This window comes from Saccopteryx leptura, chromosome 2, assembly GCF_036850995.1.
Source record: "Saccopteryx leptura isolate mSacLep1 chromosome 2, mSacLep1_pri_phased_curated, whole genome shotgun sequence".
Classification (NCBI taxonomy): domain Eukaryota; kingdom Metazoa; phylum Chordata; class Mammalia; order Chiroptera; family Emballonuridae; genus Saccopteryx; species Saccopteryx leptura.
The window spans coordinates 247,811,750-247,830,465 of record NC_089504.1 but is presented as its reverse complement, the minus strand read 5'-3'; the positions used below and the strand labels follow the sequence as shown (position 1 = coordinate 247,830,465).

The 18,716-nt window shown below is 43.0% G+C and overlaps 1 protein-coding gene across 6 annotated transcripts in view; it reads left to right on the top strand.

Moving 5' to 3' along the window:
• The window catches only part of SBNO1 (strawberry notch homolog 1), a 60,880-nt gene that overhangs the window by 3,335 nt on the left and 38,829 nt on the right, over positions 1 to 18,716 (top strand). For 3 of the 6 annotated variants that reach the window (XM_066371101.1, XM_066371103.1, XM_066371100.1), the window contains 4 exons: positions 8,775 to 8,906; positions 9,412 to 9,516; positions 10,732 to 11,044; positions 17,610 to 17,710. In XM_066371101.1, coding sequence (XP_066227198.1) covers positions 8,775 to 8,906; positions 9,412 to 9,516; positions 10,732 to 11,044; positions 17,610 to 17,710 — 651 coding nt within the window. The remainder of the gene's footprint in view (positions 1 to 8,774; positions 8,907 to 9,411; positions 9,517 to 10,731; positions 11,045 to 17,609; positions 17,711 to 18,716) is intronic. The other 3 variants (XM_066371102.1, XM_066371105.1, XM_066371104.1) reach the window with 3 other exon arrangements.

Below are 18,716 nucleotides of genomic sequence, written 5' to 3'. Positions count from 1 at the left end.
TTTCAAATCTTTTTTATGTATACCATGGTTAGAAATATATTTTATGTTGTTACCTACTCCATATAAACACACGGAACTGAAAAACTGGTGTCATGAGGTAGTGTTTTCTCTGTCTACATGCTTGGGCACTGATTTTCTGTTCTGTGCTGACATGTTTGAAAATACTGGTCATTGGCCCTGGTTGATAGCTCGATTGCTCAGTTGGTTGAAGCATCGTCCTGTTTGCTGGTTCGATCCTCAGTCAGGGCACATACAGGAACAGATCGATGTTCCTGTCTTTCTCTCTGAAATGAATAAATTAAAAAAGAAAAAAAGAAATGCTGCTCGTGGTGCACTATATTGATTGGACCACGAACTGTATTATGGCCAGCAGTTTGAAAAATACTGGTATAGGGTTATGAGTACAGTACAGAATCTTGGAGGGATATGATGTCAGACCTTTGGGTTTGTAATTCTGCTTCAGTCTGTCTTTATCGTTAGCTTGTTACACTTCCTGGCTAGGCCTCAGTTTTTCATTTGTGACAAGGTGATAAAGGATAGTATTTACTCATGAGCTATCTTGAGGGTTAAAAAATATTCAAGTATATTCTAAATCTCAAGAAAGCTAGCCATGTAATTTGATGGTGCTGATTAGAAAAGTTGTTTCATTATTGATTTCAGTGAGAGAGGAATGGAGGGGGGGGGGGAACATCCAGCTCTGCTCCTCTATGGGCCCTGACTGGGAATCAAACCAGCAACCTCTGCCCTTCTAGGTGATGCTCTAACCGACCAAGCTGTCCAGCCAGGGCTTTATTCCCTTTTTTATTGACTTGATCGGGTGACACTGATTAATAAAATTATGCAGAGTTCAGGAGCACAATTCTACAACACATTATCTGTACACTGTATTATATGTTCACCACCCCAAGTCAAGTCTCTGTTCATGACCATTTATACCCTCTATGTCCTTCTCCAAATCTCTCACCCCTTCCCCCATCTGATTCGTATGCTTTTGTGAAGCATTTTCGAAACTTTGTTTATAATCTGCAGATTCATTCTTGAATCCTTGATTCCCATGTTTTGCAATGTGAGTGGGGGAGGGGCACTTTAATTGAGCAATTGCTCCCTTGAGAATTGTTTAAAAAATACAAATTATATCTTTTTAGGTAAAGAAAGCTCTCTCTTTTTTTTGTATTTTTCTGAAGCTGGAAACGGGGAGGCAGACTCCCGCATGCGCCCAACCGGGATCCACCCGACACGCCCACCAGGGGGCGATGCTCTGCCCATCCGGGTGTCGCGACCAGAGCCACTCTAGAGCCTGGGGCAGAGGCCAAGGAGCCATCCCCAGCGCCCAGGCCAACTTTTGCTCCAATGGAGCCTTGGCTGCGGGAGGGGAGGAGAGAGACAGAGAGGAAGGAGAGGGGGAGGGGTGGAGAAGCAGATGGGCGCTTCTCCTGTGTGCCCCGGGAATCGAACCTGGGACCTCCGCACGCCAGGCCCATGCTCTACCACTGAGCCAACCGGCCAGGGCCAGAAAGCTCTCTTTAACCAACTTTATATCTACCTTTTTTTCTTCTCACGTTCTTAAGGAACTGCTGTAAGTAGTAGACACTTAATAAATTCTTGTTGATAGACTCTATAAGCTAAATTCTAAGTGGGTCATTATCCTTTAAGTTCTTACACTGCATGTCATCACCTCTGGACTGTATAAAAGCAAAATTGGGCCCTGGCCGGTTGGCTCAGCGGTAGTGTGTCGGCCTGGCATGCGGGGGACCCGGGTTTGATTCCCGGCCAGGGCACATAGGAGAAGCGCCCATTTGCTTCTCCATGCCCCCCCCTCCTTCCTCTCTGTTTCTCTCTTCCCCTCCCGCAGCCAAGGCTCCATTGGAGCAAAGATGGCCCGGGCGCTGGGGATGGCTCCTTGGCCTCTGCCCCAGGCGCTAGAGTGGCTCTGGTCTCAGCAGAGCGACGCCCTGGAGGGGCAGAGCATCGCCCCTGGTGGGTGTGCTGGGTGGATCCCGGTTGGGCGCATGCAGGAGTCTGTCTGTCTCTTCCCGTTTCCAGCTTCAGGAAAAAAAACACAAAAAAAACTATTAAAAGCAAAATTGAAGCTGAGTCAAAAATCGGACATGGCCTGACCAGGCAGTGGCGCAGTGGATAGAGCGTCGGACTGGGATGTGGAAAGACCCAGATTCGAGACCCCGAGGTCGCCAGTTTGAGCGCGGGCTCATCTGGTTTGAGCAAAAGCTCACCAGCGTGGACCCAAGGTCGCTGGCTTGAGCAAGGGGTCACTCGGTCTGCTGGTCACTGGCTCGAGCAAGGGGTCACCCGGTCTGCTGAAGGCCCATAGTCAAGGCTCATATGAGAAAGCAATCAATGAACAACTAAGGTGTCGCAACGAAAAACTGATGATTGATGCTTCACATCTCATCTTTCTCTGTTCCTGTCTGTCCCTATCTATCCCTCTCTCTGACTCCCTCTGTCTCTAAAAAACAAAAAAAAAATCGGACACAGTTAGGACTATTAAGTAACGGGGAAAAAACCTTTTGTTATTCTGGTAAAGATACTTGCTAAGTGATATTTTCTGTGCACATTTAAAGTAGTCCCCAAGACACTACTGATTAACTGGATACACTGGATATGTGACACTTTAGGTGAAAAGGGAACTACTATTTTATAGAACTAATTTTGAAGTTAATTATTGGATAGGTTAACAAGTGGATTGTATTCTGGGAAATAAAGTGTTGCATTAGTGATATGGAAGAAAATATTTTTTGGACATGATACTAATATTTATCAAAATGGTAGTGGCTAACATTTCAAGTAGTACAACAATTCTATGAGTTATGTTCTGTTTTATTCCCATTTGAAGATGAGAAAATTGAGCTGTAGACTTTTACTTCACCACGTTATACTCCTAGTGGATGGTATAGCCAGTATCTAACCCAGGTATTCTGCTTGATTCCATGGTAATCTCCACCTATGTTGTGTGCTGCGGCCACTGCAGACACATCCCGAGCTGTAAACTATAAAGATCTGTTTTAGGTCTCAACAAGAGAAACCTTGTCCTCCTCGATAGGTTTCAGTGTTTTGTATTCTCAGTGGGAACTGTATCCTTTCATTCTTCCGATTGGCTCTTGTTTCCTCAGGATTCTCTTCCTGCCAAGGATGGCTCTTAGTTTCTCTCTACTACTGTGTACTTGTTTCTTATTTATCATTGTTGCTTTCATCGTGTACTATTTTGAAATAGGTGATTTTTTTTTTTTTTTTGAGAGAGAGAGAAGCAGAGGGAGGGAGAGAGAGAAGCATCAACTCATTCTACTTAGTTGTGCTCCCATTGATTACTAATTATATGTGCCCTGGCTTAAACCAGTGCTCTTGGGGCAGGGCCGGCCACCCTGGGCTCAAACCAGTGACCTCTGAGCTCTAGGATGATGCTTTATCCACTGTGCCACCAGCCAGGGAGAATAGGTGATATTTTCAAATGTATATGGTATTTTTGATAAAAATGGAACCTTTGTTTGAGATAGAATCACTGCTGTTAGTAACTTTTTGGCTTGTTAGATTGCTACATGTTGATGTCCTCTGAGGTCTGTGAAATCCTTTATAGACAAATAACAGTTTTTTTTTTTTTAAAGAAGTTTTTTTTTTTTTTTTTACAGAGACAGAGAATGAGTCAGAGAGAGGGATAGACAGGGACAGACAGGACTGGAGAGAGATGAGAAGCATCAATCATTAGTTTTTCATTGCGCGTTGCAACGCCTTAGTTGTTCATTGATTGCTTTCCCATATGTGCCTTGACCGCGGGCCTTCAGCAGACTGAGTAACCCCTTGCTGGAGCCAGCGACCTTGGGTTCAAGCTGGTGGGCTTTTCTTCAAACCAGATGAGCCCGCACTCAAGCTGGCGACCTCGGGGTCTCGAACCCGGGTCCTCTGCATTCCAGTCCGACGCTCTGTCCACTGCGCCACCACCTGGTCAGGCAAATAACAGTTCTTACTCTTGCATTAGATTGTGCTTAGTAGGTGCAAAGTGATGATGTTTTTCTTCTCAGGAGTAAATCCTACTTATTTGTCAAATGAATAGGAGAAGATTGGATAATATATGACCTTTTAAGGGCTCTCAGCCAAAGCACTGAAATTCTGTGAGCTTCAGAATAGGAATATGATTAAATATTAAGGGTTTTGCCTAATGGAGTTCAGAGAATGACACATATGTACTCGCTCTATCCCTTTTCCTCCTCATTGCAAAAAAGAATTTGTATCCAGTTGTCTAAGATTAAGAAAGTATCCCTAGATTTGTTAGTGTGTAAAATGTAGATAAAATCAAAATGTCTTTTACACACCTTGTCAATACTAGGTCATTACTCAGATCAGAGGTCTCAAATAGTGATTCCTATGAATGAAGTTTGAGTAGGTCACTGAACTGTTACCATTGTTTCTTGTATGAACACTTAAGTTTCTCCCCCAGATTCCTTTCTTTCATGATAATATCTTTGTACTTAAGAAATATTTGTTGATTTTAAGAGAAAGAAGACGGGAGAGAGAGCATTGATTTGTTGTTTCATGTTGATTTTTGTATGTATGTGCCCTGACCAGGGATCAAACCTGCAACCTTGGTATATTGGGATGGTGTTCTAACCAACTGAGCAACCCAGCCAGGGCCTTATTTTTGTACTTTCAGTGCTCATTGTTCAGAAAGTATATTTCAAAAAGTTCTCATGAATTCAGTAACACTTTTAAGTGATTTTTATTTCATGCGTTAATGATGTTTCTGTACTTTTGAATATGCATAGGCAAGACTTGGTGTACTGCATCTGGTGAATTAATGGGCTCTGGGACCTCCAAGTGTTCTGTGGTCTGCAGTTTAGGAATCGCTGGTTTAAAACAGTGTGCTTTAGGCCTCATCTGTGGTGGCTCAGTGGATAAAGCATCAACCTGGAATACAGGTTGCTGGTTCAAAACACTGGACTTGTCCCGTCAAGGCATATAAGGGAGTTGATGCTTCCCACTCCCCCCCTTCTCTCTCTCTTCTCTTTAAAATGAATAAATAAAAGCCTGATGAGGTGGTGGCGCAGTGGATAAAGCGTCGGACTGGGATGCAGAGGACCCAGGTTCGAGACCCTGGGGTAGCCAGGGCCAGGTAGTAGGTCCATGGCCCAAAAAAGGTTGGGGACCACTGAGTTAGAACATCACCCTGAAGCACATAGGTTGCTGGTTTGATCCCCAGTCAGGGAACATACAGGAACAGATCAGTCTTCCTGTCTTATCTGTCTCCTTTTCTCTCTCTCTAAAATCAATAAAATATAAACATTAAAAAACTTCAATATTTACTCTTTTTTTGACAGAGTCAGAGAGAGGGACAGACAGGCAGGAAGGGAAAGACGAGAAGCATCAGTTCTTCGTTGCAGCACCTTAGTTCATTGATTGCTTTTTCATATGTGCCTTAACTGGGGGTTATAGCAGAAGATCAATGGCCTGACCTGTGGTGGCGCAGTGGATAAAGCATCGACCTGGAATGCTAAGGTCGCCGATTCAAATCCCTGGGCTTGCCTGGTCAAGGAACATATGGGGAGTTGATGCTTCCTGCTCCTCCCCCTGTTCTCTCTCTATCTCTCCCTCTCTCTCTCTAATAAAAATGAAGAAATAAAATCTAAAAAAGTAAATAAATTTAAAAAAAAAAAAAAAAAGATCAAGTGACACCTTGCTCAAGCCGGCGACCCCACACTCAAGCTGGTGACCTCAGGGTTTCGAACCTGGGTCCTCCGCATCCCAGTCCAATGCTCATCCACTGTGCCACCGCCTGGTCAGGCACCAATATTTACTTTTAAAATATGACATTTAAAAACATTTATTTTGACAGGCTTCATTTTAATTCTTTAAAAAAATACATATATTGGTCTATTTTTGTGTGTGCCCTAATTGGGGATCGAACCAGCAACCTTTGCATATTAGTACAGTTCTAACCAACTAGGCAACCTGGCCAGGGCTAAAAGATGATATTTTGGTAGACTCAAGTTCTATTTTTTTTTTTTTTGTATTTTTCTGAAGCTAGAAACCGGAAGAGACAGACAGACTCCCGCATGTGCCCGACCGGGATCCACCCGGTATGCCCCCCAGGGGGCGATGCTCTGCCCACCAGGGGGTGTCGCTCTGTTGCGACCAGAGCCACTCTAGTGCCTGGGGCAGAGGCCAAAGGGCCATCCCCAGCGCCCAGGCCATCTTTGCTCCAGTGGAGCCTCGGCTGTGGGAGGGGTAGAGAGAGACAGAGAGGAAGGAGAGGGGGAGGGGTGGAGAAGCAGATGGGTTGCTTCTTCTGTGTGCCCTGGCCGGGAATCGAATCCGGGACTTCTGCACACCAGGCCGACGCTCTACCACTGAGCCAACTGGCCAGGGCCTCAAGTTCTATTAATTGAGGTCAAGATTAGCTATAGCAAGTGGGCCAAGACCCCTTATTTCCACAGGTTCTAATGAAGTATTTTATGGATTAAAAAGTTTTTAAAGTATTGGTTTATCTCTCAGTATGTATTTATACTGTGTACTAGGATAATTTGTCAAGTATGGTCAACTATGTCTATATTGGAAAAACAGATCAACTTTATTTTAAACCCAAGTTCAGACATTTCTGCAGTTTGTCTCTGGTGTTTAGTTCCTTCATACTGTTTTCATCATGCTGTCTAATAGTCCATCTCCTTCTAATTTTAAGTGTTGTTGAAACTTGAACTTACCAACTCTGACTTCTTGATCTACTCATTGAAAAGAGAATAAATGAGCTTTGAATGATCTAGGTGTGGGTGGGTGACTTTGGCCAGGTAATTTAAGCTTTTTGATCCTCAGTTTCATTTTACTTAGTGTTGTGGGATTGTGTATATAAAGAGCGTACCCCTGTGTCAGGCTTGTAGAAGTCACTGTTAGTTCCCTTTCTTTCCTTCTTCCTTAGACTTCTTTCCCTTTTCTAATAAGTTTTTGGGAAATCTCCTTTGGCTTTCTGTCCTTCCTCTCATCCTTTAAACAGCGTATCTGCTCTTGGTTTCAATTCTGGATGTCTGTGATTTTCTACCTTAAATTCATTCACGTGCCTATTAGAACTTTTTTCTAAATGATGCACAAGCTTTTGTGACATCAACCTGTCTAGTATAAGATTTCTCTGTTAAATAACTGACTTCCATCTAAAGTAGTAGTTACATTTTGGAAGTCATGGTCATGGCACACCTTTCTTTCTGTAGGACATAGTGAATGAAACATTTAATTCTATCACGCAGTCTGAGAACAGATGGGCTAGCTGAAAGTATATTATTTATGTAACATTAGTTTTGTGTGTAAAACAAGTACAGATTTCCCATAAGTAGTTTGTATATTTAAACTGGATATTTCAGGTAAATTAATGAGAAAAATTAAAATTGAGAAAGCTCTATTAAGCTTTTGTTCCATGTTGGCAGTAGAATACTTTGATCTCCTTCCTAAAAGTACAGTTGGGAAATCTCAACCTAAAATGTACTTGCTTGCTCCTAAATAGGCATTTCCCCCTAAAATCCATTTAACTCATCTTTCAGTCTCCTGGGCTCAGCTTTTGATTACTTTTTCCTGGCTTACCTCTAATTATCCAGCAACTCATGCTTTTTTTTCTTCTTCATATTCTCCCTTCCATGTTGAGCTTTTATTTAAACTTGGTCTAAGGCAGCGGTTCTCAACCTGTGGGTCGCGACCTGGGAGGGGGTCAAAACACAGGGGTCGCCTAAAGCCATCGGAAATGTATTGTATAATAGATATGTATTTTCCGATGGCTTTAGGCGACCCCTGTGTTTTGGTCGTTCGACCCCCGCCCGGGTAGCGACCCACAGGTTGAGAACCGCTGGTCTAAGGGATTCTTTGTCTTTACATCCTGCTGTTGTAGCTCATTGGCTCTCTCTTGATCTGCTCTAACAATTTTTTGAGGTGTGTCTCCCTGCTTCTAGTCTTAAAGAGTGCCAACATTTTATTTTAATTTTTTTAATTAAAAAAATTATTTATTGATTTTTGTGAGAGGAAGGGAGAGAGAGACAGAAACATTGGTATGTTCCTGCATGTGCCCTGCCCAGGGATTGAACCCAAAACCTTTGTGTCTCTGGATGATGCTCTAGCCAACTGAGCTGACTGGCCAGGGCAAGAGTGCCAACATCTTTCACGCCTCCATAAATTTGAGTACCAGACTATCTTTGTCTACTTGGTGATTTCTTCCTTGAGACTCAGCTACATTGTTGTCTTTGTATCCTCTCCCCTAGGTAAAGTTCAGAATTTCCTTGGGTTCCCACAGCATTTTGTGGACATACTCTTGCTGTGATTTATATACTTTCCTGTCCTGTCTTTTTCTGAGAGAGACAGGCTCGAAGGGAGAGGGTTGAGAAGCATCAGTTCTTCATTGTAGCATCTTAGTTGTTCATTGATTGCTTTCTCATGTGCCTTGACCTGGGAGGGAGGTTACAGCAGAGCGAGTGACCCCTTGCTCAAGCCAGCAACCTTTGGGCTCGAGCCAGCAAGCCAGCTACCCTACACTCAAGCCAGCAACCTTGGAGTTTTGAACCTGGGTCCTCTGGGTCCCAGTCTGACACTCTCTCCCCTGTGCCATCGCCTGGTCAGGCTGTTCTTTCTATCTTAATGTGAATGTTGGGGGATCATAGATTCTTCTTTCTGCCTGACATGCAGCAGTTTCTTCATAAATATTGAATGAATGGATCTGGTAGAAAATGTTGGTTTATATTTAGAAGAGAGTTAATTGTCATTTTAAGTTTTTTGTTAATATTTAATATTTTGTCCTAAAGATGGTGGAGCCAGGGCAAGATTTACTGCTTGCTGCTTTGAGTGAGAGTGGAATTAGCCCGAATGACCTCTTTGATATCGATGGCGGAGACGCAGGGCTCGCGACTCCACCAGCCCCCCCTTCAGTTCCCCAGGTAAGAGCTCTACAGCCTGCGGTGTAGGCTTTCTCTTCATTTTAACTTTTACTTATGAAAGTAGGTGTTATTAAGCCTTATTTTTAAATATGCATGTATAGATTATTTTTATGTTGAGAATTAGTCTTCATTCATGAGACCGAAAATATTTGCAATAAAAATCAAGACGTTATTTTTTGCTTTGCTTGTATGTAAAAATAACAGATGAATTGTTTAGAGTGTTCTGGGACGATGGTTGTCTCTTATGTACTTTATAGGAACATTTACCTGAGTTTTCACTATACACGTTTTCTGAAAGCATTAGTAATAAGATTCTGGTGTTAGCGTACATTTGTGAAGGACAGTTATTCTTGCAGAGATTGTTCCTTTTACCTGGCATCAGTGATTTACATTTTGTTTGGATGAAGAGCTTAACATTTTTGTTTTAATAAGTTAAATACATCTCTTGTTCTTAAAACAGAATTCAATGCATCATTCTTTATTTTTCTTGATGTTTTCTCTCCAGTCAGTGCCACTTAGTACATTAGAACTAGGTTTGGAGACTGAAGCAGCAGTTCCTGTTAAACAAGAAGCAGAGACGGTACCTACTCCAGCACTATTAAATGTTAGGGTAAGACCTGTTCAGATTTGGCATTCCTTCCAAAATGGCCCAGGATTGTAGAAGGAGAATAACCTTTCATGTGAAACACTTCTACCTCACTCGTTCTGCTTTTCCTACTTTTTTCCCAGTGTTCTGCGCTCATCTTACTTTGAGAGACATTTGTTTCATTCTTATCATAGTTGTATTAGTTAAAAGATAATTTGAACAAAACAAATTTGTTTGTTATTGCAAATGATACAAAATTCATGAAATAAAAGATAAACTGTATTATCCCACTACACTTTGTAGTTTTACTTGTTTGTTTCAGCTTTTTCCCATTGGTATATATAATTGTGCTTTAGGTATAGATTTCCTCTAACCTTATTTTAAACATAGCAGTTATTACACCTCATGGTATAAAAATATTGGTCAAATTGGTTAAAATCTGATAATGTGATAAATTATTGTTGAGAGTTTTATTTAAAAGCGATTAAAATCTTTAATATCTAGAAGATTTTTGTTATAGGAATTATGGAGAAATAACAGTTTGAGGTGGAAAGGAAGTAGATATATACTTAAATTTATAAAAGTATTCCAGCTATACTTTAGTATTTTGTAGTCACAGAATGGTTTTCTCCTCAAATCCTTTGTTAATTTTGTCCAGCTCCTACCTCTTCTACCATAAAAAATGCTGTGTAGCTTTGTTTTAGGCACAAAGGTAGCACCCACATTATCACCAGTATCTGTACCTAACCTGGCTGGTGGTTTTATCTTGTTAATTCCAAACATTAGTGTAGTCTGTATGATAGCAAACAAAGCATCGGACAGGAGTCGTGGACATCAGAAATAGGATGTGGTCCTCAGAGGCTGGCCCTCCCGAGGTGGAGTGATGTGCCTGGGTTGTCTACCTAGCTGGGGCAGTGCTGGCATTACGGGCTCTGCCTGTCCCTGCTCTGTGTTGGGGGGTTACTGTATTGCAGCTTGCCTAGAAGAGCCCTGTTCTGTGCTTGCTCTTTCTGACAGTTGCATAAAGTGTCACACTACTGTTTTATCTTTTCTTTATCAAAGTGGTGTGTTTTAACTTGATAGTTTATTGTAATCATACTTAATTGGAAATGAAGTGCCAGCAGTTAGGTAAGGCTGAAGTCGGTTTTAGGTTTTAAGTGGCCAACTGTGTTTCTGACCAAGGCTCCGTTGGAGAACGAAGCATTGTTCAGGGCTGTGATGGGTGATTTTCTTCTCCAGCAGCAGCCTCCTTCTACGACAACGTTTGTGCTGAACCAAATCAATCAGCTTCCAACCTTGGGCTCTACCATTGTGATGACTAAAACACCACCTGTGACGACGAATAGGCAAACCATCACTTTAACGAAGTTTATCCAGACCACTGCAAACACACGCCCTTCAGTCTCAGCACCAGCAGTGCGAAATGCCGTAACCTCCGCGCCTTCAAAGGACCAGGTTCAGCTGAAGGACCTACTAAAAAATAACAGTCTGAATGAACTCATGAAGCTGAAGCCACCAGCAAATATTGCTCAGCCAGTTGCAACAGCAGCGAGTAAGTCTTTCTGTTTTCCATGGTGTTCGTTATCTACCTTTGGTAAGATATTCATTGTGTTTTTAAAGGCTTGCATGGGTCTTGAAATAACTGGGCATGAAACAGTTAATAACTTCAGGACTCGATACACTTAAAGTATTTATATAATTCAAGGGAAGCAAAAATTTAGAAGCCTTAGCATTTAGCTTTGAAATGAAGTATGGAATTACCAAGTGGCTTCATTGACATCATGAGATCTCAGTTTTATATATTGTAAGTAACAGGTGAACATTTTTCTCAGTCCTTTAAATCAGTGTTTATCAACCTTTCTGGGCCTATGAATCCCTTGAAGATCCTTTTCAAAAACAGGATCAAATTCAGTAGTTCTGGGTTGGGGCCCAAGAGTCTACATTTCTAATAAGTTTTTGGAGGTGCTATTTCTGGTGATCCTTATATCATGCTTGAGTTTAACAGGCTCTAAACTGATAGTTTGACGCTTTAACTCTGACCTTTACAAGTTTATCATTTTGCCTGTCATTGTCATCATTGCTTGTGGGTAGTTTTGATTTTAGTAAATTCTCTGTTAAATACACACACTCTATTATAAAGTAATTCACTATATTTTCCTTAAAGAGTGAACACCCATATACTTTAAAAAAAAACATTGACTTTATATAGAGGAATGGGAGGAGAGAGAGAAACATCAGTTTGTTGTTCACTTACGCACTCATAGGTTGATTCTTTTTTTTTTTTTTTTTTAAGTTTTTTAAGCTGGAAACGGGGAGAGACAGACAGACTCCCGCATGCGCCTGACCGGGATCCACCCAGCACGCCCACCAGGGGCGACGCTCTGCCCCTCCAGGGCATCGCTCTGCCGTGACCAGAGCCACTCCAGCGCCCGGGGCAGAGGCCAAGGAGCCATCCCCAGCCCCGGGCCATCCCCGCTCCAACGGAGCCCCAGCTGCGGGAGGGGAAGAGAGAGACAGAGAGGAATGGGGGGGGTGGAGAGGCAAACGGGCGCCCCCCCTACGTGCCCTGGCCGGGAATCGAACCCGAGTCCCCCACACGTCAGGCCGACGCTCCACCGCTGAGCCAATCGGCCAGGGCCTAGGTTGATTCTTATATGTGCCCTGACCAGGGATCAAACCCATAACTTTAGTGTATTAGGATGATGCATTAACCAACTGATCTACCTGACCAGGGCCATAATACTTTTTTGTAACAGCTTTATTTTTTTATTATTATTATTTTTTTCTTTTAATTTTTTATTTTTTACAGAGACAGAGAGAGAGGCAGAGAGAGGGATAGATAGGGACAGACAGACAAGAACGGAGAGAGATGAGAAGCATCAATCATCAGTTTTTCATTGGGACTCCTTAGTTGTTCATTGATTGCTTTCTCATATGTGCCTTGACCACGGGCCTTCAGCAGACCGAGTAACCCCTTGCTCGAGCCAGTGACCTTGGGTCCAAGTTGGTAAACTTTTTTTTTTTTTTTTTTGGCTCAAGCCAGATGAGCCTGTGCTCAAGCTGGCAATCTCGGGGTCTCGAACCTGGGTCCTTCCGCATCCCAGTCCGACCCTGTATCCACTGCACCACCGCCTGGCCAGGCTGTAACAGCTTTATTGAGGTATAATTTACACACCACAAAATTTACTCATTTAAAGTGTTCAATTCAGTGGATTATAGTATATTCACGGAATTATACAACCATTATTACCACTCACTACCGTATTTTCCCATGTATAAGACACTCTCATGTATAAGGCGCACCTTAATTTGGGGGCCCAAAATTTTGGGGGAAAAAAGTATTACATACGTTTTTATTCATCAACATTAAGTTTATTTATTTATTTTTATTTTTATTTTTTTGTATTTTTTGAAGTTGGAAACTGGGAGGCAGTCAGACAGACTCCTGCATGCGCCCCACCGGGATCCACCCGGCATGCCCACCAGGGAGCGATGCTCTGCCCATCTGGGGCGTTGCTCTGTTGCAACCAGAGCCATTCTAGCGCCTGAGGCAGAGGCCATAGAGCCATCCCCAGCACCTGGGCCAACTTTGCTCCAATGGAGCCTTGGCTGCAGGAGGGGAAGAGAGAGACAGAGAGGAAGGAGAGGGGGAGGGGTGGAGAAGCAGATGGGCGCTTCTCCTGTGTGCCCTGGCCGGGAATCGAACCCGGGACTCCTGCACACCAGGCCAACGCTCTACCACTGAGCCAACTGGCCAGGGCCTCATCAACATAAGTTTTATTCATCAGCTTCATTAGCTTGTCCTCATCTGTGTCTGATAACAAATCACTGTCTTCAACAATGAGTGCAAAAACAAGTGTGAAAAAGCGGAAAATGCAAGTAAAAAAAATACAACCACTGTATAAGACACACCTAGTTTTAGACCCCAAATTTTTCACACAGAAATGGCTGCGTCTTATACATGGGGAAATAAGACGATTCATTGTATTTTAAATTAGGCTCAGATTTGAAGGGGAAAAGTGCAACAGTGGTTTGATCACACTTTTTACATGTAAAGAATGTAGATTTATAGTTAGTTTTTCTTCCCTGGAGTGGCTCTTTTGTTGTTGCTTATTCATTTGCAAATATTTGTTGAATGCCTATGTGTCAAACACTGTTATGAGATTTTGACAGTGCTGAGAAGAAAACTTGATATCTGGGGCCTCATGGAGCTTGCACTCTAGTGGAGTTCTATAGTATGTAAGTTATAACGTAGTATGTCAGGGTAAGTGCCTGGAAATTGGAAATGATGGTCAGGGCAGGAAGAAGTTATCATTTTGAGTGACGTGCTCAGAAGAAGCTTTGTATTTAGTGTAGTAAGCTCATTTTTCAGGGTAAAATATAATTAGTTTCTCTTTTTAACTTTGACTATGTCAAATTTAGTAGTATATTTTTAGAAACTGTAAAATGTGAAGTCTTAAGAGAGATATTCTTTCTCGTCTTCTCTGTTGAACTATATAATATTGGAGTCTCTGTTATAATCAAACCATGATGGACACTATTGGAGATGCTAAAACTGACTTCAGACTATTATTTTTTAGTTTTAGCATAGGAATGGGAGCCTTTTTTTTAAAAAAGTTTTTTTTGGCCCTGGCCGGTTGGCTCAGCGGTAGAGCGTCGGCCTAGCGTGCGGAGGACCCGGGTTCGATTCCCGGCCAGGGCACACAGGAGAAGCGCCCATTTGCTTCTCCACCCCTCCCTCTCTCCTTCCTCTCTGCCTCTCTCTTCCCCTCCCGCAGCCGAGGCTCCATTGGAGCAAAGATGGCCCGGGCGCTGGGGATGGCTCTGTGGCCTCTGCCCCAGGCGCTAGAGTGGCTCTGGTCGCAATATGGCGACGCCCGGGATGAGCAGAGCATCGCCCCCTGATGGGCAGAGCGTCGCCCCCTGGTGGGCGTGCCGGGTGGATCCCGGTCGGGCGCATGCGGGAGTCTGTCTGACTGTCTCTCCCTGTTTCCAGCTTCAGAAAAATGGAAGAAAAAAAAAAAATTTTTTTTTTTTATATTGTTGTGTTTTTGGATTAAGGGATGAAGGTTTCTGATGATTTGAACTAGTGACTTTCAGCCTTTTTACACTTGGGGACCGGTGAAAATAGAATTATTTTTGGGACCGCTAAGGGAGAAATCACCCTGAGCATAAGCAAATTTGACTGAGTTTATGTTTATTGGATCTATATTCTTCATACTCAATTAGGGTGGTTAACTGTTTTGTGGACCGGTGTGAATTTCTGGTGGACTGGTCCATGGACTGGACTAGTGGTTAAAAACACTGATTTAAACTTTATAATACATTCCATCTGGCTCCTAGAATGAGGTGACTGGTATTGTTGGTTTTTTGTTTTTTTTTTTGTGGCAGAGACAGAGAAAGTCAGAGAGAGGGACAGATAGGGACAGACAGGAAGGGAGAGAGATGAGAAACATCCATTCTTCGTTGTGGCCCCTTAGTTGTTCATTGATTGATTTCTCATATGTGCCTTGACCAGGGGGCTAGAGCAGACTGAGTGACCCCTTGCTCGAGCCAGCGACCTTGAGCTCAAGCTGGTGAGCCTTGCTCAAACCAGATGAGCCCGCACTCAAGCTGGTGACCTCGGGGTCTCAAATCTGGGTCCTCCACATCCCAGTCCGACACTCTATCCACTGCGCCACCGCCTGGTCAGGTGGGGTGACCGGTATTGATAAGATAGTTCCTCCTTTCAAATAGCTGCTCTGTTTTTCTGATTGTGGGAGATAAGTTTTAGTGCCTAACATAGATTAATGTATAATTTTGTGGCAGAATTGACTGGTTAGAAGTTGTAACATGCTTGTGTTTATAAAGTAGAGAGCTGGGGCCTTCCAGAGGAAGGGGCAAGAGGTGTTTGTGGGATGATACAGAACTAACTCTGTCGCTAGTGACAAATGTAGTTAGAGATACCAGGTAATCTAATCTTTATGTTTGGGTTTATGCTCTTGTGCCCTTATTGCTGTAGTTTTGCTCTCAATGTCATTGTCCTTACTGACTACAACCTGGCAGCTAGATACCCATTGCAAAATCATTTTAACTGTCTTAGGACTGATTTCCATTTTCTGTGGGGAAGAGCAGGAACCAAGGTTTTGACCTAGCCAGGGTGCAGGGCAGCATCTGCAATGGCTGATCAGCAGTTATTGGAAGCTGCTCTTCATTAAAGCTTTTGGGTTTAATGAGGAAAAAGACTGCTACATTTATGTGAGTGGCTTTCTGAGTTTTGCACTCTACTCTGCAAATCGCATGTGCTTTCATAATGTAGAGGAGAAGGGTATGCCATTGTGAGGAGAGAGTTCAGGTAGTAAAACAGACAGAGACGTGGAGCTGACTGAGTAGTGTCTTATGCAGTAGCATGTCCCACATCCACTGTAGCAATTTTAAAAGACAAAAGCCTGCAAATCAAGGACATTCTTGTGTGGAAGCCTGAGAAACTGTCAGACTGGGCCAGGGCTGGGAAAGAAAAGGCCAGCGTTTGTGCTGCAGGAGAAGGGTCATCCTCCCACTGAAAGGGAGGAACAGGGGAGGTTAGGGGTGCACGGAGCAGGCGCCCATGCTCTTGTGTCACCTGTGGGGTGGCTGCCCATCTTGGAGCCCTTGGCTCCTCTCTGGGTTCTCACTCTCGAGCTTCAGTTCCGCCATGCTGTGAGCTGTTCACCTATACCGGCTCGCCCACAGCCTGTGCAACAAATCGTGTTGCAGAGTAATTTTATCTGTTCCGGTGTGCTTATTTTGTCAACACTGTCATCCTGTTCATTTGGGACTCCCAGGTGACAGCCCCCAAATACTCTCCATCTTTTGATAGAATAGACAAGATACTAATCAGTGTCCTTGGTGTGATTTTCACACTGTGATCTCAAGAATCCCAGGTACTAGGATGCTTCCAGAATACTCAGAGATGGAGGCTAGTTACAGGGCATCTGGGCTCCTTGACCAAGCAGTTCTAATCTGACACTTGGGTTGAGGGTTTCTGGTGCTATATCTAAACAGAGCGTACAAAAATCCGAGAGGCAGGTATACTAGGAGTTTATGCTTCCTGCTCCCCTTTCTCGCTTTCTCCTCTTTCTCTCTCTCTCTGGAATCAATAAATAAAATCTTTTAAAAAAATAAAAGAGCGTGCAAAGCACAGGTATAGGAGAAGAAAAGGTTCATCATGGTCTCTCTATTCTGCAGGAAGGAAGAAAACATTTTATCCCAGTCTTTTCCCCCAATCATTATTTTGCCTTGAAAGTGAATAAGAACCATCAGATCTGGTGAGATTGATTCTGTATGGTGAGAGCACCAGTTGTTTGTTTTTTAATGAACCAAGTGAAGTATCTTAAAGTAGTTTGAAATGAACTATCAAATAGTTCTGGTCAAGGTGTGTGTGTGTGTGTGTGTGTGTGTGTCAGAGACAGAGAGAGGGACAGATAGGGACAGACATCAGTTCTTCGTTGTGGCACCTTAGTTCACTAAATGTTTTCTCGTATGTGCCTTGACCCCGGGGGGGGGGGGTCCAGCAGAGCGAGTGACCCCTTGCTCAAACCAGATGACCCCGCGCTGAAGCTGATGACCTCGGGGTTTCAAACTTGGGTCCTCCATGTCCCAGTCCAACACTCTGTCCACTGCGCCACTGCCTGGTCAGGCAAGGTGTCTTTGATTTTGATAATTTCCATTTTTTTTTTTTTTTTTAGTTTTTAAGCTTTTTGTGCACATTTTCTTTTAAGTTGTTTTATAAGGTTAATTTTTACTTTAATAATGGTACACAGCTTTGAATGTTTTCATTTTTATGCTTAGTTGAAGTTAGTGATTAGCAGATTGGTGTTTTTTGGTTTGTGAAACGGGTAAATGTTACTGAACTTTTAACAAATCGTAGGAAAAGAGGCCGTGGCCTGGTAGCTCAGTTGGTTAGAGCATCGTCTTGATCCATGAAGGTTGAGGGTTTGATCCCTGGTCAGGCCACATACAGGAATCATCCAAAGAATTCATGAATAAGTGAGATAACAAATTGACATTTCTCTCATATATAAAAAAAAAGTTTAAAAAAAAACTAGCAAAAGAAATTGAGATTTTGCTCTAAAATGTAAATTGACTCTCCCCTGCAGCTGATGTAAGCAATGGTACAATAAAGAAAGAATCTTCTAATAAAGAAGTAGCGAGAATATGGATAAATGACATGAAAATGAGGAGTTTTTCCCCGACGATGGTGAGTTTCAAAGCTGTATCTACATTTGTGTAATAACTCTGCTGTATGTACTATTGTGTGCGGTAGGTTTCTACAAGAAGTGTATTGTGTGGTTCCCATCAAATAAATAGGCATTTTGACAAACACATGTTTTAAGTATCAAGATACAGCAAAAGGTGCATTGCAATGCTTGTGACAGGGGTTATGAATCTGGTGAAAGGTGAGGTCTCCCTGGCCTGGGAAGACTTCATTTCATGGAGGAGGTGTAATGGAGCTTGGATTGAGTGTGGAGAGACCTTGAGAGGGCATGTTAGAAAAGGAGCTCAGTTATAGCATTAATAGGCACAGAGGAGGTGGTGGCCATGTGCTTAGGTGATACTAAGCCAAGAACTTGGCTTGCAGGAAGGTGGACTGATTGATTTGGGCTTTGTGGAGGGTCCTGAGTTGAGTGTGAAGAATTTTGGACTTGATGCAGCAGGTCTGGGTCTGTTAGTGGTTCAGGATGAGTTGGGGGAGGGAAGAGAGAGATTGGGGGGAGGTTGGTTAAGTAATGCAGCAGGGAAATAATAAGGACCTAAACTTGGGGGATTGGCAAGGGTTAGAGTAAAGGAAAAAAGGAAGACAGGATGAGCTGACTGTGCTTAGCAGAATCAGAGGATTGATGGGTTTGGGGGTGGACTAGGAATTAGAGACGGCAGAGCAGTTGTGGCTGGGGTTGGGTCCCGGAGAACCAATGCTGGCAGTCCTCAGAACTCAATGCTTGCGCACCAGCGGCTTACTTGAGAGAGGTATTTGGAAAGTAAAAATGCTTTTTTCTCCAAGAAATACACGTAGTTAGTGCCCAGGTTCGTGGTCCACCTGGGTGGGCCCATAATATGCCAAAGTTCTCGATTGTGCTAGCAGTTAGGGAGCAGCCAGCAGATTGCAGACTGGCAGCCTGTGACCAAAACCAGTGGGTGCACATGTTTTTGTTTGCCCTCCACAATTTTTTGAAAATTTTTGAATTTTTGCTAATACATAAAAATAC